Consider the following 21,900-nt stretch of genomic DNA (forward strand, 5'->3'; position numbering starts at 1 on the left):
AAAGGTTTGCGCGCTGACGCACGCACACACGCACGCCTGAACACGCGCGGCGGGGGCTGCGTCCTGTTTGTCTCGGGGAGGGTCGCGTCACGCCCACTGCGAGTAAAACCCAGATAACCGCGTGCGCGTGGGGTGACACGGATCTCCGCGCTCAGCAGGACGCAGCTGCAATCATGACTCAAGGTGAGTTTGATCTCGTGTAATTAGTGAAAACTAAAGTTCCAGTTAACGGAGAAGTTCTGATCTTTATTTATTAAACGTGACTAAATATTCTGACACTAAATATTAAACCGGCTCATTCACTGCGCATCCGAACAGCAGTTAAAGAGTTAAACGCGGCTTTCATCTCATTATCGAGGAGGCTTGTTGGCGCTGGACGTCCAGCAGACTGTCTAAGAATAACGAGCTAAACTTACCACCATCGCGCACATCATTACGCACGACCAGCTGCGTTCAGGGCTGCGGGAGGATCCCTTCCAAGCATGCGTTCATCAAACCTCTCAGGACGAGTGAAATGTGTCATCCCGTGCGTGGACGGATGCGTGACGCGGGAATCCAACAAATGCTGCTGCGCCCCCCCCCCCCCCCCCAGGCTTGCTTTAAGTCACCCCTAAAGGTCAGCATAGTTGTTGACCCTTGGGGCAAAAGGTGTGGAATACCAAAGGCGCCTGAGAGGGCGGCTGTTGGGTGCGCTTTGGGAGGAAAGGCGTTCACTGAGTGTCTCTAACACTAAAGCTTCGATGGAAATGCTCATTCTGCATGACGGTCGCTGCAGCGATGCATGGCCAGCAATGAGAGCATCATTAGGACGTTTCTGTAACTCTGTGACGCGTTCAGGTAACGCCCTGAAGGACTGAAAACGCCTCTCCTATGATGGGAGATGACATATTTATTATTCCAGGGTTTAGATAGCATCTAGTTTACCAGCAGCCGGATTGTGTTTGCATTTCCTTATAAGGCCGATGCTGGTCCCGGCGCTTCTCGCTGGTCCCGGCGCTTCTCGCTGGTCCCGGTTGGTGAAGTGGGAGCGAAGCATGGGCGTCTGCTCTACGTTACGATCAGTGAGGATCGAGAATGATCATTCTCCGGCCCCTCCTTTCATGTTGGAGCGTTATGTTGCTGCAGCCCTACAGAAAGAAAGGGAACCGTCGCCTACAGCGAATTGATTTTCCCTAAAATGATGGTTTGGAAGTCGATTAAAACACATTTCCCTCAATGCCAATTATGGAACCACAAGAAAACCTTAAATGACTGCAGAGCGAATGATGTCAATGGCTTGTGCTGTTCCTGAGGGTTGTGGGTCACATTATATTAGTTTGGTTTTTTTCATAGTGTGTAAGGACAGAATCCATTTCATTGGACTCCCTCTTCCGTTGCGGTGCAAGTCCAATTTAACTCCTCTCTCTTCCAAAGGAAAAAGTGGAAAACCCATCTGGATTTGTTGGGCCGAAGTGAGATGCTTCTTTTTGCTTGATGGATCCAATACGCCAATTAAACGAGGCCATTTTGAAATGTGGGATCAAAGATGATGGAGTATGCACAGGATAAAAAGTGAAGCCTTTACGATCCTCTGACTACTCGGTGGGGTATTTCCAGCTGTTCCAGAAAATGTGGTGTTGCCATCTTTAGGGCCTGTGCCTCATTTAGCCACACGAACATGTCTTTAGGGTCAAAATGAGTAAAGCATCAGCGTATGGCTGAGGAATGCTCCCTGCGGATTTCATGTGAAGCAGCAGGAAGTCTTAGCCTCTGCGTGCTCAGACTTGACACTGCCGGAGAGGTTAAAATGACATAACCTTCCCAGTCTTCAGGGAACGGGAGCATGGTAGAGACATCATTTGGGAGGGCCCGGAATTTTCTTACAGGAAATCGGAGGGTGGGATTCAGTTTGACACAAAGAACCCTTGAGAGGAGGAGGAGTGGCTGCGAGTGTGCAAACTTCACGGGGAGTGACTTCTCGTTAAATCTACTCATGAAGGCCCGTAAAAACCATAAATAATTACAAGTGTCCTGAAGTCAACCTTTTTATTAAAAGTGCACTATTTGTTGCAAACAGAACGGACCCGACGTGAAGTCATTATTGAAGTTTGCTGCACGTAGACATTGTAGGAGGGCTGCACATAAAAAAAACCATCGGATGAAGAACAGACTAATTACCCAACGTGCAATAATTCACTTCCAGTCTACCATGCAAAAGCTACTTGCTGTTGTAGGACCATGTAAATTCTACAGAATAGCCCACATACAATAATCAACGATACATGCATAATGCACACACCATCAAAAATAATGAATTTCCCCACGTGAGAATTACATTTTTTTTAAGGACGGTGTCCTGAAACTAAAAGTCCTCCCTGGACATCTACATGATGCTCCAACTGGGTTAAGAGCAAAACGTGCCAGAAACGCACAAGCGAGACTTTAGAAAGAATATTCTGGAAGAATCTTCGGATTTGTTTGCATTAAGGATTCTTAAAAAATAACCACATTTACAAGGTGACAAGGAGAGTGGCTTGAACGGCCGGCGGATGCCACTTGCTGTCCAGCTGCATTGCATCATCAGACTTGTATAAAGAACTAAAAAAAACACCCTTTTCTCCATTTTATTTCTGCTCTTTTAAGCCCTCGACATCGAACGCTGGGACTTGGAATGCGAGTTCAACAACATGGACCATCGTACGGATCTCAACGGCGTGGACCGCCTGATCGTGAGGAGAGGCCAAACATTTACGGTCAGCCTCTACCTTCGCTTCGGAAGCTACCAGCCGGGATCCAGCTCTCTGGACTGCGTTGCAGAAACAGGTGCTGATCTTTCTTTAGCACTTCAGCAGTCGCCGCGCTCCTAAAATATCTACAATGATTTGCACTTCATAAATGAAATGCATAAATCCTCCTTGTTCTGCATAGCAAGTGGAAATAATTATTAGACAAAGCTTTTGGAAGTATAAATATGTGCTTTCTGATGAATTTGGCTTGAAGTATTAATGTAGTGGTGTCCTCCCATCCAGCAAGGCGAGGGTGGAACAAGTACGGCGTGTTTCTGCTGGCTGTGTTTTCCTCGCTATCTATTGTAATTTCAACGATGAGACAGGAAGCTCTGGAGGAAAAGGAAATCGTTTTCCCCGATTATACCGCCACGCGGTTCTGGTCGTAGCACGCACTGTTGCCGTTCTGCTCTTGTTAATGGCCTTAAATGTTATTGTTGGCAGCACCGTTTTCAGTGTTCTAATGCATTTCATGTTCATGTTTGGATCTACTTTTCATGTGGAATATGATAAGACATCGTCAGTTGACATCACATCCAACTGTTTAGACAGGAAGTGCTGCTGCCCAACGGGAAGCCGTGTGTTTAATGGTAGATAACGTTAGCAGCGGCTGAGAGTAAAGCATGTTTGGGCTGGGATGGAGAAAACGCTGGCCAAATGCACCGAAAAGAGTCTTTTGGAAGTGACTTTTAACTGTCTTACCAGAAATTAAATCTGAATGGAGTTAGTTGGGCCGTAAATGACTGACACACGATTCCAGACATGTTTGAACTGAACTTGTCATTTAATTTGAACTGGTTGTTTCTCGGGACCCGACCATACGTTTGCTGTCCCACACAGGCCCCCAGCCCTCGGAGCAGTACGGCACCAGGGCCGCCTTTGGTCTGTCTGACAGCATCGACACGTCCCGCTGGAGCGCTGCCGTCACCAGCCCCCCCGGAGACACGGTGGCCCTGTCCCTCTGCTCTGCCCCCGACGCACCCATCGGCCGCTACACCCTGACCCTCGGGCGGTCGGGACGGATTGACTTCATCCTGCTGTTTAATCCCTGGTGCTCAGGTGGGTGGAAAGATCAGTCATCTAGCCGTCATGTAGGAACCATGGTTCAGTCCAGACTGGAGGAATGACGGGAGATATGTTTTTTTGTTTTTTATTTTATGGGAGGTATTTTTATATCTAGTATACAATAACACCACTAGCCAGTTGGTTTATTATCCCATTACATTCACAAACAGCGTAATCATTTAGTGTCATGATTATTTAACCCAAACATCGTGTGAAACGTGAATTTGAAGTTTTACAGGTAGTTTATTTTCTTGGCCGGGTGCATTCTGTTCCGAAGGTTGCCAGGACTCGGCTGTGATGTGTGTTTTAATTAATATACGGGAATAGTTCTGCAGATTTAGTTTCTGATGCTAATGTAAAAGGTAAACGGCTTCTGGCTGTAGATTACAACATTGAATGAGCAGAAATGAGAATGATATTAATCTTATCAAATGCAAGAAATTGAAAATTGTGTTTGACTGAAGAATGTCTCGTATATAAGCTAAGTAGAACTCCAAACAATTGGAACCAATCAGGGTATGAATTAAAGCATTGATTGTAATGCTTATGATGTATCATGGCAACAGGAGATGCAGTATACATGGATAATGAGGAGAACTTGGCAGAGTATGTCCTGTCTCAGGATGGAATCATCTTCCGTGGCAGCTACAAATATCCCATTCCAAATCCCTGGAACTTTGGGCAGGTACAGACACAGAACGCATCGGCATCAAGCGATTTAGGGGGGATAGTATCGTGACCGTGTAGAATCCCGACCCGATAACGTGAGAGTCGTGACGCCATTTCCAGCCGCTCCTGTGAAATCTGATGCAGCTCATCATTATTGCAGCGACAGTTTTACAGCGTGGTGCAGTACATTAATACTTCAAGGCTTTACATGGAGCCGCCCCCATGCACTGACGGTCACAGCCCCCCCCCCCCCCCCCACACACACAATGATTTACAATAGCAGTAATAATAATATAATAATAATAATTAATTAACAATAATTCTATTACTCACAGACGACAACTAATGAGCATTATTCCTTTTTTAACGCAACAGTTTGAAAGTGGGATCTTGGATGCCTGCCTGAGGATTCTGGATATGAACCCCAAATATCTGAGAAATCCGGCTAAAGACTGCTCAGGGAGGAGAAATCCCATTTATGTTTCCAGAGTGCTGAGCGCCATGGTAAGACGTTCACTTTGCTCCAGTGGGAAACACTGAAACATTCACCACCCCGTGTGTGAGTAGCGAGCTTGTTGCCCTCCACTAAAAGCCTCTGCGATAAGGTCTGAGGGCTAATAAGTGCTGGAATTGAAGGTCCAATTAGAAATCCTTACCTTTGCCTGTCAGGTGAACTGTAATGATGACAACGGCGTGCTGATGGGGAAATGGACAGAGGGCCATGAGGGAGGCGTCAGCCCCATGTTCTGGAAGGGCAGTGTGGAGATTCTGTGCAATTGGAGCACACAAGCCTGTCGGCCTGTGCGCTATGGACAGTGCTGGGTGTTTGCTGCAGTGGCCTGTTCAGGTAAAACATCACACCTGATGGGATTACGTAGAGAGCAATAATTACCTTGGCTTGTAAAAGGTGATGAATTTCTTGAAATAAGTATCAAGCCTTTAATTCAAAGACTCAAATAAACTGAAAACTGCGTAGATGATCTCGTGTCTAATAGACTGCAATCTAGAAAGCACATATTTAAACACAATATGATGTTAACCAACCCAGACTAAGATAAATGTATTTGTATTACTATTACTGAGGACTAAATATGTCCAGACAAATGCAATTCTGTAAATAAAAAATAAAATAAAATGTATTTATGTAGCGCAAGCGATAAAAATAAAAATCCTAATTTGTGATAATCTTGCTTTGTACAGAGTAATACCAAATTGATCTTCATGTGTATTATTTTCTGACCTCATTAGTTTCCAGAGCTCTCGGTATTCCCTGCAGAGTCATCACCAACTACCTGTCAGCCCACGATTCCAACAGTAACCTGGTGATCGAACGCTTCATCGATGAGAATGGAGACCTGTCTAAATTCACAGAAATGATCTGGTAAGAGCGGCTAGTTGAAGCCTCAGCTCCTCTGCCCTCTGGCATGCGCGTGAAATCAGAGCAGGTCAGACGCGTTGCTCGTCTGAACAGTGTCTTGATTTGATTATTAAATCATTAAATGTGATTTTTATCATACCGATAAGAAATGTTATATTGGCCAATCCTGACGGGAGAGATTTGCACTGCAGAGCTTTAGATGGGATCCAACTGAAGTCGGACAGTTTGCAGTATCTTTGGGAATGAGATCAGAAACATTCCAAGTATTTTCTCTGTAGGAATTATCACTGCTGGGTGGAGAGCTGGATGACGAGACCTGACCTGAAGGCCGACTTTAACGGCTGGCAGGCCAGCGACCCGACACCTCAGGAGAAAAGTGAAGGTGAAGAACGTGCTGCATTAGAGGCCGCGTTTGAGAAGCACGAAGGAGGCGCCGCTAACGTTCTGCACTGTCCTCTTAGGGGTGTACTGCTGTGGCCCCGTCCCTGTAAGGGCCGTCAAGGAAGGTGCCCTCCTGTTCAGTTATGATGCCCCATTTGTCTTCGCTGAAGTCAATGCCGACGTCAATACTTTCATGAAGAGAAAAGATGGCAGCACCTCAAAGGTCACCTCTGCTACGGTGGTGGGCCAGAAGATCAGCACCAAGAGTGTGGGCAGCGATGCCAGAGAAGACATCACTCACCTGTACAAGTACCCTGAAGGTAGGAAGTACTGCTAGATGTACTCGCTCTACCTCTAGAAAACCTGAAAGTACTGCTGGATGTACTCGCTCTACCTGTAGAAAACCTGAAAGCACTGCTGGATGTACTCGCTCTACCTGTAGAAAACCTGAAGGAGGTATCATTAAGCTTGATTCCAGATGTATATTGTTCTGTCAGATGCATATCTAAGTTTTACACCCCTCCCCCCCCCCCCCCCCCATCAGAATCGGTTTATTTCTCCAGCATACATTCTGTAAAGTCGACCAGACGCCTGCATCCTCACTCAAACGGGGAACTCGCCGTGTTAAATATGTAGACGCTGCCCCTTTAAGAGTCCAGCTGTTGCCTGGTTGCGTTGCTTCTGTCTCGCCAGGCTCGGATGAAGAGCGCGCCGCTTTCCAGAAGGCCAACCACTTGAACAAGCTGCTACAGCAACAGCCGGATCGAGACCTGGACGTTGCCATCAAGGTTGGACCGGGCATGAGGACGGGCTGCGACTTCGACGTCTTTGCCGTGGTTACTAACCGGTCTCAAACCGCCAAGAAGGGTCGCCTGCTGTTCGGCTCCTGTGCCGCGTCCTACAACGGGTCTCTCGGAGGGAACTGTGGCTTTAAAGATCTCCTCAATGTTGAACTGTCACCAGGAGCAAGTGAGCCAAGCTGTCTTCCGGTGCCTCCGTCAGTGCTCAGAAGGCTTTGTACTGTTAGTATTTCATGTGTTTTCCCTGTTCTTCTAAGCGAGACGAGTTCCGCTGAGGCTGAACTACACCAAGTACGGGGGTCTGCTCACCGAGGACAACGCAATCCGTCTGGCAGCTCTGCTGCTGGACTACAGCACCAGAGAGTCATTCCTGGCCGTGAGAAACATTGTGCTTGAGAATCCTCGAATCGAAGTCCGAGTGAGTCGAATACGTGATGCGATGCTTGAGACTCTTTACTGCGTTCAGTACTGTAACTAAAGTGGCGACTGTAACCTGCAGATTCTGGGTGAACCGAAGGCGAATCGGAAGCTGGCCGCAGAGCTCACCTTACAGAACCCTCTGCCGGAGACCCTGGAGGGCTGCTGCTTCAGCATCGAGGGGGCCAACCTCACCGGGGGACAAATCGTCTCTCACAGGTTAGAAATGATCCCTCTGAAGTCGGCTGAATGGATCCACCGAAGCACCGTTTGTACGGCAGGCATTGCAGCACGCGTCGGTAGAAAGCACGTGTGTGCATTTCATAACGATGCCGACTCGGTGTCCGAACGTCTCCTGTTCAACCAGACGGCTGCCACAGATGTAAGGGTTAAAAAAGGAGGAGTAAAATAAATGACTAGGTTGCTTCCTGTAAACGTCTGTTCTCCATTTGACTGGCAGACTCTGAGACATTCGTTATAGACGTCTGGCTGGACATGTCGTATTGAGTCGGGACAGAAGCCAGACCTGCGATTTAGAGAGCAACAGCATCTGCCTCGTCTCCATAAATAGTCAGAAGTGCCAAGTCGTTTGTGATTGAGTGTCTAGATTTCGGAGTTCAGATCTGATGTTTACTTATTTACCCCACAGGCTGGCCTCCTCAGTCGGTCCTGGGGAAGACGCCAAGGCGAAGATTTACTTCACTCCCACCCACTCTGGGCTCAGAAAGCTGGTGGTTGACTTCGACAGCAACAAGCTATGTCACGTCAAAGGCTATAGAAATGTTATTATCGGGAAATAAAGTCTTCTTTATTCTCACTCTTTTTTCGGAACTGCCCCCCCCCCCCTCACTGCACCCCTTTTAAAAAAAATTAGCTACTTGCATTTTGGCGGTTATAATCCATGAAAGACATTTCGATCTAACTCAAATCTATTTCCATTTTTATTCGCGTGAATGCGTTTTTAAATGTGACACGAGACTCCTTTGTCTGCATTGACGTTCATCAATTCCTGTTTAAAACAATTCCTTTGTGCTTTTTCTTCTCACAATCAAAGTGATGTTTAGTATTTGAAGTTTGATGTTCTATCTTTACTTTTTCAGTGCACTATAATTAAAGGCAATTAAGAGTTAAAAGATGTGTCTCAATAGCTTGTGTGCTACTGATGAAACCAATCAAACTATCTTTTATCGTGTTTGACAAACTGCATTTGAAAAGATGACGTATCCATTTTGTATTTGCACAAAAAGAATCTTCCTTGTTCATGGCAAGCTACTCTTGTGCTCCTGGTCCTGTAGCATATAAAACGTTTTGGTAAAAGCACATTTCTACCCAGGCTAACAGATGTGTATGATGTTTTCCTACAGTAGAAATGCTGCCCCCTTCTGGCCTTTAGCAGTGATTGCATCAAGAGCTTCCTAAATGCTGGGATTGTATAATGTGAAATGACAGCTGCAGGCACCATGTTATATCTCACCGGAGGTGTTTGGAATAAATCTTGTAAAATTATTAGCGTTGTCAGGACTTCCTTTTAAACACATAAACACAAAGTTAGTGCAATTGCAGTAAAGCCCAGTACAGATGCACGAAGCAATAAATCAATCAATAAATAAATGACAGAAAAACCATGCAGACGGACGGACAGACGGACGGGCAGACGTCCCCCTCTGAAGCACGCGGCTCTCACTACAGTTAGTGGTGCTGATCCGTCCCTTCGGCCTGCTGATTGTGCTGCAGGTGGTTCATCTGTGACAGGTGACCTTGCTCCTGCACGTCATCTGGACTGTGAATCGCCTCTGGCTCCACCCTGAGGGAGGCCCGAACACAGAAACGCTGCTTCGTGGACCCACTGAAATCGATGACATAGCGCTCGTACGTGCCTTCATCTGACGGCTTATTCTTTTTCTTTTCTTATTTTCGTCATACTAGAAAATTGCTATTACTAATAAATATCTGTGTACGCAATTCTTGTAAACCTTGATTCTGAAACTGTCTGTTAAAGAAAAAATGGATGACTACACTTAAATGTTGTGATAAATTAATTAGTTTTGTTCTTTGTGATGATTTGTAAAAAGAAGTGGTACAATTCCTGCTGTTTAATAAGAACAAATTGGAGAATGTAAAGCTCCAGGAGTCCACCGTGCTGTTGCATTTCAGCTGAGGAGTATTTTGTTGCTGCACATCACTGTCTGTTTTCAGGTTTTCCTCACAATGTGCAGTGATTTTCTTTTATGGAGTAGAAACCTCAGCAAAAGTCAGCCAGAGTCTCGTGAACTCCTGGCGGACTGGGCCTGTCTGTGTGGCTGATGTTCTGCGTCTGGAGGAGAACAAATGAATGTTCTATGTTTGTAGCTGGTCCTCAGACACAGAAGTCCACTGCAGCTGATCTGGGCAGATCGCATAAGAGAGGAACGGTATGCTTTGTTCTCCTGACTCTTTGGTCAGACACACTATCATTTATTGTATATGGGCCTTAAAATTAAAATTTAGCATCTTGCAATATGTTTGGGATACAACAATATGAAATGTTTGAGTACAGCATATGGAGAAATATTCAAGTAGCAGGATTTTACAATGTATTTATAAAGATAAATTAAATAATTTAAAAAAGAAAAAACATACATTTTCTCTGTTTAATTGTTTTTAAGACACAGTTATTGTACAGTGTGTACATAGTGTTTATGCTATTTAAATAAAAGATATATATTAACCCTTTGACTTGCTATATGACACCTGTCCACTAGGTGTCCTTAGTGACTTTTGGGCCTGACTGTCTTTGAGATCCTTCTGCCTGCACAGCTGCCTCTCAAGATCTCCTTATTAATCCTATATAGCTTGGTTATTTGAGCCTTTCTGCCCATGTTAATAACTAAATCATATTTGAAGATAAATTTCTCCCCTTACCTGCACATTTAAGCTCCATTGTTGTCACAGAGCCTGCTACCATTGCAGTAAGTGTATTCTATGTTTATCTCGTCCCTTCCGTCTTGGTTTATGCCCATATCTCCCACCCCTCCCTTTCATCCTGCTGCGCTGCACACACGTATCCACCCAGGATTATATAAATCTCACCTGCATGCATTGAATCTTTGCACACTCATGCAACCAGCCTGCGGCTGCTTGTCACAACATGTGCTTTGATTAATTACTATCTTTGAAATAAAGAAAAGACAACTCTGTATGACTCCGATCTTTATTGAACCATTTTTTGCCACGACAACACTTCTGCACTTCCTGCTTCCACCACCAGGTCTCCTTATCTCCTTTCCTTCCAGAAGACACACCCAGTCCTCTCCTACCTGTCTCCCTGATCACCTTAGCTGCTGCATTCCAGTCTTCTGGAAGCCTCTTTTGTCCGCCCAGAGCCTGTCTCACCTCTTCCCTGAAAGCCACACAACACTCTTCGTTCTTCAGCCTCCACCACTTTGTCCTCTGCTCTGCCTTCGTCCTCTTCCTCTTCTTCACCACTAGACTCTAGTGGTGAAGAAGAGGAAGAGTGACTAGAGTCATCTTACTCACCACCAGACTATGTTGGCTGGCTACTAGAGGCGCTAATACTTCTACACTATTAATATGTTTTACAAAATACAACAAAATAAATGTAATAATGTGTCCTTTCGTCTCTGAATAAAAGTTAACATGAAGAGTTTCTTTAACTGTTGTTTGCATGCTCTGTTAATGCTGTTGCACAAGGCGTCAATAGCAGCTTTCATGCAATAGATTGATAAGTCAAAGACACCAATCAGCATCAGCAGCTACTATTGAGCCCAGATAGCCAATTTCATAACACATCAATAGACATGGCCTTTGAAAACTTAATATCTCATTAACTTGTGGTAGAAAAATCCTTGACAGTAGTCAAATCTAGTCCTTAGACTATGCATATTGCAAACTTTAAGCATTCCTAAATTGCAGTCACTGTGTGGTAGCCTCATTTGAAACCGCTTGTAATATTGTAACAGATTAAGGAGCAAAAAGAGTCAAACAGAAACATTTGTCATTTGAAAGATGCGAGAGAAAAAGGTCATGCTACCCTGCAGCACCAGGAATAAGTGTGCAAACTACAGCCTAATACAGTGTCCTCTCTGTAAAATTTGACGATGCCCACTCGTGTAGCAGAAGTAAGGCATTTTTATTCTTCTCAAAAAGCTTTACAAAAGTGTGATCCAATTAACTCATCCAATGCCAGCCGTTTTCAGCTGGTAAGTGGCAGCAGTTTCCGCTCATTTTGCTCTATTTTTCTATGCAAACACCAAATTTACCAAATGAAAGATTTCATTTGGTGGTATGCCATTCAAGAGATTGAAAGTCTCTTCCTTCATCAGGAAAACATAGTGCATTCCATATTTCATTCTGGAGTTATTGGCCATTGAAGAGAGGCACAATTCAATTTCAAACCTAATTAACTGTTGAAATGCTGAGACATCACACTGAACGCCGCAGTGAGTAACAGGTAAACGATAAACTGTGGCACCACAAGGCTCAGATAACATTATGGTCAAGAGCCACCTTGATAAGCGTTAACACACTCTACAGATGTATGTTAAAATCCAATCATCTTATCAGTGAGTTTAAACAGTTGTGGTTGTGATTTAATCCCCTCAAATGAAAACCTTTAGGTTCACCCTGTTTGCCAAAAAGGACTTTCAGGACTGCACCTCTAAAATCAGTCTGATATTGCTTTATGTTGTGTAAAAGGTGAGGTCGTACTTTCTGAAATATTTAACACAGCGACAGCTAAAGTCATATAGAAATAAAAGATGAACAGTTTCTGTTTCTGCCACGGCCACGGTCTTCTATGCCTCAGTATTACATCTCCTGTCTTTGCAGAGCCTCCCTCTGCAATCAGTTCATTCCAGTCACCTGTGCCCCGGTCATCACCTGCAACTCATCTCCCATCAGCCCGGACTCTACTTCGTCTCTGTTCATGCCACACCTCGCTGCCAGATTGTTTAGTGATGATTCCTACTTTCCAGCATTCCAGATTGACCGCCCGTGTTTCGACCCGGCCTGATCCTTGGATGCTGCTTCTTCGCCTGCCCCTTTCGATCTGTCTGCCTGTTCGCTCTCCGACTACCAGGTTTGTGATTTTTGCTTGATCCTTGGAACAATCTTTTTTGCCTGCTGAGCTGGACTGACTTCCTGGTATTGTTGTATTGTTTCTGGTTTCCCATACTACTGTCGTGCCCCTGACACTTTCTAAATGCTCTCAGTCACAACAAGAAAATTAAATATATATTTTGAGTTTGTGTCGTGAAATTGTCAATCCAAGGAATGGTTCCAAGCAATATTAAATGAGAAATACTTGCATCTACTGCAGCAATCAGGGCAGATCAATAACATTTCAAGACATGGCTTTGGGCAGATTTAGGATATTAATACGTCAGGAGTGCCCAACTGTTCAAAGTTGTACTGCTATAAATGGTACTACAGTACCATTACAATTACATATTTGTGTAAACTGAGCTTTTAGCTCCAAAATTGCCTCAAGAAAAACTAAAAGGAATGAGAGGATTGTGGAACTGCCTCTGATCCATTGCCAGAATAGACCCTGTCACGCTATCCCAAGGAAGAAAAGTGCCTCAGCTCAGTAGGATAGAATAAGTGTTGCCCAAAGAGCCAGCTGTGGAAGCGCAGGCCAGATCCAGCCCGGCGTGCACTGAGCCGATGACAGGAGATCTATCCCTCCAAAGTCCAGCATCTGAACAAACACTGAACTGCTTTCACAAGATGATTGTGGTTTTGTTTACGCCACCAGAACAACCAATTTATTGTCACAAGATGAGATAACAAACCATCCAATATCCATCCATCCATTTTCTGTAACTGCTTATCATGTGCGGTTGTTGGTTGTTGGGAGCTGGAGCCTATCCCGGGTGACATTTGGCGAGATGCGGGGGCGCACCCTGGACAAGCTGCCAGTTCATTACGGGGCCAACACAGTCACAGTCACACCTACCCTATAAAATGCTGCAAAAAAATCGAGATTCAAAATATTTCCTGTAGTAACATGGGATTATCTTGCTTTAAAGGTTGGTCATTAGCTTTTGTATTTAGCTCGTATGAGCCATCTTTGTTTGGGTAGGCTGGTAGAAGTTGGAGTTGAAATTAAAAAGGGAGATAATTGAAGAGACAACGAACACAGCAAGTGATTGGTTCTTCACAGATGCTTTGGTGGAAAATGCTTTCAGTTGTGTGCAGACTGTCTGCACCCTGTGTTGAATCTGTGACAAGATTGGTAAGTTGCCACTTAGGTAGTAAAAGTGTGCACATTGTGCGACAGTTTTTAGACTGATGAGTAGCTCTTCATGGCTTGCGCAGCAAATACCTCGTGGTGTAATGAGAACATGGGACTGGGATGCTGTAAATCATCCAGGACAGACCTGCCCAGTGCCCACCCATAGCTACCAGCCTTGTTTACCAGCATATTTTAAGATTCCTTCACAGGAAACGTATATGGCTACATTGGCAGATCATTTTGTTCATACAATTTCTTGAATTATAGCTATTCTTTGCAGTGTAAGCGCATTTAGAGGCACTAATGTGGGGAGACATTATGTTTATGTGTAAATGAGAAGGTCCCAGGGGGAACAGTTTGGTTACAAGGAATAGACGTAAAGAAGGGAGAGGACTTCAAATTCCTCGGGTCAACATTGCAGAGTGATGGAGAATTTGGAAAGGAAGTGAAGAATCGTGTGCAGGCAGGCTGGAACTCTAAATTATTTCTGTACATTTTTTTTGTTCAGCCTGAACAGAGCTTCGAGGTTAGAGTGCGTCATTTTAAATGCTGCCGTTGTGTGAACAAAGGGAGTATTATGTTTAACCCTGCAGCGTCAGGATCTAGTACTTTGCAAAGAATAGATAAACATGACAAAAAAAATTTTTTTACTTCCCATTGCATGACTGTTCAAACCAGATGATAATGAGCTGCTCTGCCTCCCCACGCTGAAGACCCTTTAAGTTAATTGTCTTTACCTTAGAGTTTGAACAAACATGGCTCAATGCCTTGTTTGGTTCCAAAAGATGAATATTGGCAAGAATCAAGAATCAAGAAATGTTTATTGTCATTCAGACACTCTCATGCGAAACGAAACGAAACGAAAAAACAGCACTCAGGTCCCAGCTCGAGGCGCACAACAAACAGTCACCAAAAACAGACACACATTTATTCAACTTAAAACTATGCAATGGCATACCATCAAAATTAAGGATTTTGCTGTTGCACAAAAGGCATTGAACTAAACTCTCCAGCCTCCATACCTGCATCTACGACATGTATAAAAAAAATAAATACAGAAATCAGAGGGAGAGTTTGGCCTCTGGCAGAAAACACCACTGCGCTCGTAAAAAGCTGAGTTTCATCTGTCAGAGGCTCTGAGAACACGGCCTGAAGCTGAGAATGAAAATGTTCTTCTTGCTCAAAACACAGTTCTTTAGACATGTGGGAACATGAAAGTCCTGACAGTGCGCTACCACACCCTTTGTGAAAATAGTTCACCAGGTGGTGGATTCATATCATTCCATTTTTAGTTTTCTAGCGGTGTGAGGGTCATTGTTATGTCGGAACACAATCCTCTGCAGCACTTGGCATCAGAGTGTTTTCCATTCCTTAACTGATTATAGTTTGCATGTTTGCCACTCCTCAGCAGAGAAAGTGACTCGATTACTATTTCCCTGTCAACTGAGGCTCTTCTTCTCTTTTGCAAACTGGGCAAAAATAATATGTGGTGGACATCAATAGGAATAGTGTTTATCACGATGGCTGTTAAGACCCCCCCCCCCCAAAAAAAATATTTTACAGCTGGAAGCATTATCAGTCTCCCCATATTAAGCTAATCACTCAGCTTCTACGTCTATCTGGTAAGTGTCAATCTCTAACATTTTTTTATTCATTTTTTTCGTGATGCAGAGAACAGGAAACTGGTAAGAAGCCAAATGCATGACAAGAGAAGGGAAGTCCTGAGCTTTATTGTTCGATACTAGCCAGTCAGTCCAAATCGGCAGACAAATTGGAAGGAAATGAGATCGATCCAGGAATCGGGCAGAGGAAGAATAAACAGACAGACGGGTCCAAAGGCGGAGGCAAACAGTCAACGTCCAAAAAACAGGCAGGTCAGGTACACGAGAATAAGTAGAGTACTGGAATGAAGGAACAAGTCACAACAACCGGGCAGAGAGGTGTGGCATGAGCAGAGAATATGCAGAGTCGGAGCTGATGAGAGACGAGTTGCTGCCGATCGTAGGAGCAGAGAGGTGTGGCATGAGCAGAGAATATGCAGAGTCGGAGCTGATGAGAGACGAGTTGCTGCTGATTGTAGGAGCAGAGAGGTGTGGCATGAGCAGAGAATATGCAGAGTCGGAGCTGATGAGAGACGAGTTGCTGCTGATCGTAGGAGCACAGATGACGGGAATGAACTGATTGCAGGAGGAGCATCTGAGAAGACAGGAGAGGTTGGTGCATGGAAAAGTACAGATCCTCCTCAAGCTGTCACAGAAACACGTTTCTTTTCCTACACGTTCAGAATTTTTGTTTTTTACATGCAATTTTAAATAAAATGCACATAATATTTTGCCCATAGAATGCTAATATGGTCACCCATGATTCAAAAGCAAGTCCAGCTATACTTCCACCCAAACAGTGACTAGCATTTTTTAACAATACACTGAATGTCTAGCTAAGGGCAATATGCTTGTTGAATAAAATCAAATGGCGATTCACTAAATTTGTTAAATGCCCTGCAAATATCCATGAAATGTTTTCATTTCTTATGGTTTTCCTAGAACTCTGTTCGGTTTGAAATTGGGTAACGCTGCACTGTAACATGACTGAGCACTAATGTAAGTTGCTTCGGGTGCAGCACAAGCATCAGGAGACTAGTTATGACTTAGGACACACACACACACACACACACACACACACACACGCACACGCATTGTTGCAAACTGACCAAGCCGCTAATTGATTTGATCATTGCTCACATCTCATGCAGCAGACTACTCATCATTGTTCCCATTTGTGGCTGCTGATTACCGATTACTTTGTCAGTTTGTGGAAGGTGTAATGTTTATTGATCATGTAATATCAATCTTTTCAATTGCCTCTGAGGATTTCTTCCAGTGCTGTGGAACGTAACTCACATTGCTAACATTAAGCGAGGCCCACCTGTATACAACAGAAGTGACCCAGAACTATTGTGCAGCTAGAAATCCCACATTAAACAACACTGGGGAAACATTCAGCCCAAGTGGTGCAATTTGTCTTCCCAGTGTTGCAAGAGGAGATGCAGCACAGTGCTCCACAATGAAAATATTCTGCCAGGCAATCAGGTTGTGATACAGTTTCACATTGTCTTCTTCTCTTTCCCCAAAAGGCAAATCAGTGATTGGTTAAAAAATGTTTCCTAATGTTGAAGACCTTGATAAACTCAAACATACCTGAAATCAACTTTTCAGACTATCCATCTTTTCATATGCCTGTGGTTAATTCTTTTTTTTTTTTTTATGAGGCCATTGCCACATTGAAATGGTCAGTTCTGGCGTTTGGGTTATACTCGCATGTGCTGTGAATGCTGATCTGGTCGACTGCAAAACACAGCAGGAAGTGAGTGGTGGCGGCTCAGCACCAACTCCGTGTTAAAATGTCAGTGCTGCTAAAGTAAAATGCTCTTGAGACTGAAGAGTTGTTCCCTCCTTGTTTTTATTCCTCAAAATAATAATGAGAATGAGACAAAATCATTTTAGTACACAGATTTATTTTATTCAGTTGTATTTGATGTAATTTACAGCAGCATTCATTGGTCATGTCGCCAAGAGGGCCCTTATAAAATAAATCTGGTTTTAACATCTTGAAAGAAATGCAAAACTAAGCAGGGAAACATTTGGCAGACCAGTCAGAAAAGCGATCCAGCAGCCAATTGGCTCAAAGGCAAAGTGTAAACATGTTTGTCACTTAAAATGAGCATTTCTCCAGTGAGCAGGTTTGGTTGTTGGCTTGCTCCTCTGGCTAACATCGGTACTCGCATGCAAGAATGACCTGTTCATCTGAAACCACGTATTTCAGCGTGTATCAGTGCACTTCAGTACAGATTTTCAAAAGATATCCTTGCTAAGTTTTAACATTTCATCCAAACTTTAGTGTTTCTTTTATCGTTGCTGAAAGAAAAAAAAGCTCTGTTTTTCTTGTTTACATTGACCTTGTGTTCAAGACCAAATTCACCTTCAGAAACTCCCAGATTTTGGAAATTTTGGGGATATTCAACTATAGCTGAACACGTTTTACTTGTATTTGTATAGCACCAAAACTGGATAGCGATTGAAATCAAATGTAAGAGTTTCTAAAGGGGTTCAATGCTGGCTCTCCTTTTAATAGTTCCTTCTGACCGAGCTGGTGGTGGTCCTGCTGATAGTTGAGCCGCCGCCACTGGTGCTCATGCCACTGCTGAAGCCGCTGCCGCCACTGCTGAAGCCGCTGCCGCTGCTGCCACCGTAGGCTCCGTAGCCGCCGCTGCTGCTGCTGCCGCCGCCAAAGCTGAATCCACCGCCGCCACCGCCGCCGCCAGCCTGGAATCCTGAAACAGGAAAACACAGATTTGTGTTTGTATCCATCCATTTGAAGGCGTGGCCTAATGTTACAGGTATCACATGTGATGATGATGATGATGAAAAGGTGTGAAACATACCTCCACCGCTCTGCTGCACATGGATGGTTGCACTTGAGCCCCCGGCCGCCAGTCTAATGGTAAAATAGAGATGAGTTGGTGCTTGATTCTTTTAGTTGAGGCACATGTTACAGCCGTGGAAATTACATCAACGTGTCAAGCCTATCCTACCTGCTCTCCTCTCCCTCCAGCAGCTTCCTGTAGGTGGCGATTTCAATGTCCAGGGCCAGCTTGACGTTCATCAGCTCCTGGTATTCACGCACTTGGCGGGCCATGTCCTGCTTGGCTCTCTGCAGAGCTTCCTCCAGGTCTTTGATGCGAAGCTTGGCATCCTTCACTGCCAGTTCTCCACGCTCCTCAGCCTCTGAGATCTGAGCCTCGAGGTTGGCTCTCTATGAAACATTGCAAGACATATTGTTTAATTACTGTGAATTATCTTATACAAAGGAGTGCATTAACTATGAGGCGTCATGCACGGGCGTTTTTTTATGTACCTGTGCCTTGACGGCATCAATCTCATTCTGAAGACGGGCGATCATGCGGTTAAGTTCAGCAATCTCGGCTTTGGTTGTGCGCAGGTCGTCGCCGTACTGTCCAGCAGAGCTCTGCATCTCGTCATACTATTATAACAAAGAATAACAAGGAGTGTCAACAATAACATCTAAAGTGTTTGCTGAGGTGTTGTGAAAGCCGGGGGATGAACCGCAGCTTCGCTCTCCACTGACCTTCTGTTTGTACCAAGACTCTGCCTCCATCTTGCTCTTTTGAGCAATTTCGTCATACTGTTGACGCACTTCATTCACGACAGCTTCCATGTCCAATTGACGCCCGTTGTCCATTTCCACAATGACTGATGTGTCCTTGATCTGGCTCTGCAACTCAAGGAGCTCCTGCATAGCCAACATTTGCACATCAATTAGCTCTGGCTTCATCAGCTGATTGACACAGTGAGTTGTGATTATAATATTGTAGTAAAGGTTAACAATTTCAAATGCGTACAGCCTCATAGACGGCCCTGAGGAAGTTGATCTCATCCTGAAGAGCATCAACCTTGGCTTCCAGCTCCACTTTGTTCATGTAGGCGCCATCAACATCCTGGAAAGAAGGAATTTACATGCATTGCTTGCCATATTGCATTAAACTGTAGCGCTTAAACAATATTGTGATCATTGCACCTTCTTCAGGAGCACAAACTCATTCTCAGCACTTGTGCGTCTGTTGATTTCATCCTCATACCTGTTGGTAGATGACGAGCGGCTTGATTACATGTTCATCACGGCGATCATCTATTCACAATATCAAGTGAAAGCTTTAAGGCGTGACCACGTAGCGCAAATACTCACTTGGTCTTGAAATCCTCAACCAGGCCCTGCATGTTCCTCAGTTCTCCCTCCAGCTTCACCTTCTCATTGCCCAGTCCATCGAGCTGTCTGCGCAGGTTTGCGATGTAAGCCTCAAACATACCCTCGATGTTGGAGCGGGTGGTGGTCTGGTCCTGAAGGAGTTTCCATTTGGTATCCAGCATCTTGTTCTGCTGCTCCAGGTAACAGACCTACGGAGACACAAAGACAGGAAAAATGTATCAGTCTATAGTATATTAAAGGGTACTAGCAAAAAAAAACTTCTAAATCTTTGGATAAAGGTTAGTGCAAAGAGAATCTGATGGTTGCGTAACAGTAATTACCCAGTGGTTACCTGCATGGGTGTATGACATGCCACACCTTAGTCACGATCTACTTTTAACAGTTCTAGTCATTTTAATACTGCCTGCTGAGAGGTGCATGCGGAAGGGAACTTGTGAAAGTCTGACTGCTTACAGAGTACACGTCTTCATTTCTTCCTTCTTAAAACAAATAGCACAGTTTATTCTAGTACAAGTCCAAGCGATCTATGAGCTCGAAGTGTTTCACCTATTGTATCGCTTCTGTGGCTGTGACTCATCGTTTACGCGCTGCTGAGCCGCGAGAGCCACATAATCATTTGAGCCATAAAAACGAACTAGGCGTGGCAGGTGAAACGCCAAAGATAAAACAGCGAACACTGGGTGAGAGCTTCGCTGACTTTTGTTTTAGTGAATTGAGATTATCAAGCTAGAGAAATTAAACATATTTTTTGCACGTTAGTATTAGTGTCGGCTTAAAAAAACAAAACAAGTGAAAGTCAATTCACTACCATGTACCTAACGTTCTTGTTGTACATAACAACCAGGTTATAAGTGTAACTTGCAAATGCCAGACTTTGGACTCTTTGGGCATGAGTGCAGGTAGATCCCTCCTTTCTCTGCCCGTGTCCCAGCTAAGGAAGTGGCGCTTCCCCACCTATGTTTAAACCGTGGGCAGGGAGACTGCCACCGGGCCAGACCGGGCCACAGGCCAACTGTTAACTAACGTTTTGAAGTCGCTGGTCTTAGGTTGGCTCAAGTCCACTGCAGATTCTGAGATTTCCCGAAGCGTTTCTTTCCCCAGGTTGAAACTCATTGGTGGATTCAATATGACAAAGATCAGCATCATATCTGCAGCGCCTGGTCAGCTTTCTCGTGAGCAGTGATCAGCAGTTGCGTTGGTGAAAGAGCATGCGGGTTATATATACGTATCTGTGTAAGATATATGGGTCTGACCTTGTCGATGAAGTTGGCGAAGCGGTCGTTGAGATTCTTGATCTGCTCCTTCTCTTGGGTGCGGACATTCTGGATGTTGGGGTCAATATTCACCGTCAAGGGGGTCAGCAGGCTCTTGTTGATTTGGACCGCGGTGATGGGTGGAGCAGCCATCATGCCACCTCCTTGGCCGGAATAGCCGAAACTAGAGCTGCCACCACCAAATCTCATGCTACTTTGGCTGAAACCAGAGTCGAATCCAGAGCCACCATATCTCATGCCACCGCCACCGCCACCGCCACCGCCACCCATACCATATCTGCTACCAGAAACTGAGCCGCCACCCCCGCCGCTGGATCTTGTAATAGAGTAAGAGCTGAATGTTGGCGTTGCCGCGGATCTCCTGCTGCTGCTAAGGTGAACTGACTGTGTCCTTCTCTGGTTTGCCATGGTTAAGGCTTGTTAGCTCTAAACAGAGGAGACCTGAGGATGTGAAGCTTCAAAAGGAGAGCCAAGTCCCTCTGAGTGTCGGACAGCAAATGCCGTTTGCTTTTATGGCTGAGGGAAGCGAGGGGGCGGGCCTTCCTCAGACACTCCAACCTGAGCTCTCACTTTTACTGTCCAGCCTCCAATCCACCTCTGTACACACACTTCGGGCACTGAATGACAGGAGTGGCTCTTCCTGTTAAACAGGTAGGGAGGGAATGTTGGAAGATAAGCTGCGGCACACCCTGCACAGAAACGAGCTGAAGGGAGTTAAAAAGTGAGAAGTGGTGGTGGAGGGGGGGTTAGGAAAAAGACACATTGTGGATCTGTGGGTCACGGGACAGGGAAATCAATGTTGAACAAAGGGCTAGCTTCAGTAGCTGAAGCCTGAAGTTGGATTCCGTTGACTTATTCAAAGCCCACTTTAGAAACATGCAGCCTTTAGAACATAACCCATAAGCAAGAAGAATAATTTCGACTTTAATATTAATTCCAATGTATGGAATGCATTTTGGAAGGTGTGTTGCTTGAGTGTAAGAAGGTTTCTGTCTCTTTTAGTGTGTGGAAGTGAGATTAAGTAAATAGATTTCAGTTGCAGAACATGATCAAAACGGCCAGGCAACAGCAATAATTGCACACTAAACCACAGAAAGAGCGTTAGAGAAGAACAGAAAAAGTCTTTGGTACG

At 44.7% G+C, this 21,900-nt stretch overlaps 2 protein-coding genes across 2 annotated transcripts; one reads left to right on the forward strand and one right to left on the reverse strand.

Moving 5' to 3' along the window:
- The first annotated feature begins 173 nt into the window (after window positions 1-173).
- On the forward strand, window positions 174-8,525 carry LOC137915962 (protein-glutamine gamma-glutamyltransferase 2-like). Its single transcript, XM_068759083.1, has 13 exons — window positions 174-183; window positions 2,623-2,802; window positions 3,606-3,824; window positions 4,397-4,515; window positions 4,875-5,003; window positions 5,169-5,346; window positions 5,748-5,880; window positions 6,156-6,259; window positions 6,339-6,578; window positions 6,952-7,227; window positions 7,316-7,476; window positions 7,558-7,694; window positions 8,125-8,525. The coding sequence occupies exons 1-13, from the start codon at window positions 174-176 to the stop codon at window positions 8,273-8,275; spliced, it is 2,037 nt and encodes a 678-aa protein (XP_068615184.1). The 3' UTR covers window positions 8,276-8,525.
- An 8,679-nt stretch (window positions 8,526-17,204) lies between these two features.
- On the reverse strand, window positions 17,205-21,240 carry LOC137915963 (intermediate filament protein ON3-like). The gene is made up of 9 exons (XM_068759084.1): window positions 20,748-21,240; window positions 19,474-19,682; window positions 19,306-19,366; window positions 19,130-19,225; window positions 18,856-19,020; window positions 18,625-18,750; window positions 18,302-18,522; window positions 18,152-18,204; window positions 17,205-18,040 (listed from the first exon to the last, which is right to left on the reverse strand). Exons 1-9 carry the CDS (start codon window positions 21,174-21,176, stop codon window positions 17,835-17,837), a joined length of 1,566 nt encoding a protein of 521 aa, XP_068615185.1. The 5' UTR covers window positions 21,177-21,240; the 3' UTR covers window positions 17,205-17,834.
- Between the last annotated feature and the right edge of the window lie 660 nt (window positions 21,241-21,900).

Source organism: Brachionichthys hirsutus, unplaced genomic scaffold (assembly GCF_040956055.1).
Source record: "Brachionichthys hirsutus isolate HB-005 unplaced genomic scaffold, CSIRO-AGI_Bhir_v1 contig_1438, whole genome shotgun sequence".
Classification (NCBI taxonomy): Eukaryota; Metazoa; Chordata; class Actinopteri; order Lophiiformes; family Brachionichthyidae; genus Brachionichthys; species Brachionichthys hirsutus.

Coding starts and splice junctions, on each gene's coding strand:
- LOC137915962 (XM_068759083.1), top strand. Junction 4,516..4,874: donor ATCCCTGGAACTTTGGGCAG/GTACAGACACAG, acceptor TTAACGCAACAG/TTTGAAAGTGGGATCTTGGA. Junction 5,004..5,168: donor CCAGAGTGCTGAGCGCCATG/GTAAGACGTTCA, acceptor TTTGCCTGTCAG/GTGAACTGTAATGATGACAA.
- LOC137915963 (XM_068759084.1), bottom strand. CDS start 21,176: ATGGCAAACCAGAGAAGGACACAGTCAGTTCACCTTAGCAGCAGCAGG. Junction 19,021..19,129: donor TCAGGGCCGTCTATGAGGCT/GTACGCATTTGA, acceptor TTGGCTATGCAG/GAGCTCCTTGAGTTGCAGAG. Junction 18,041..18,151: donor TGTGCAGCAGAGCGGTGGAG/GTATGTTTCACA, acceptor TTCCTGTTTCAG/GATTCCAGGCTGGCGGCGGC.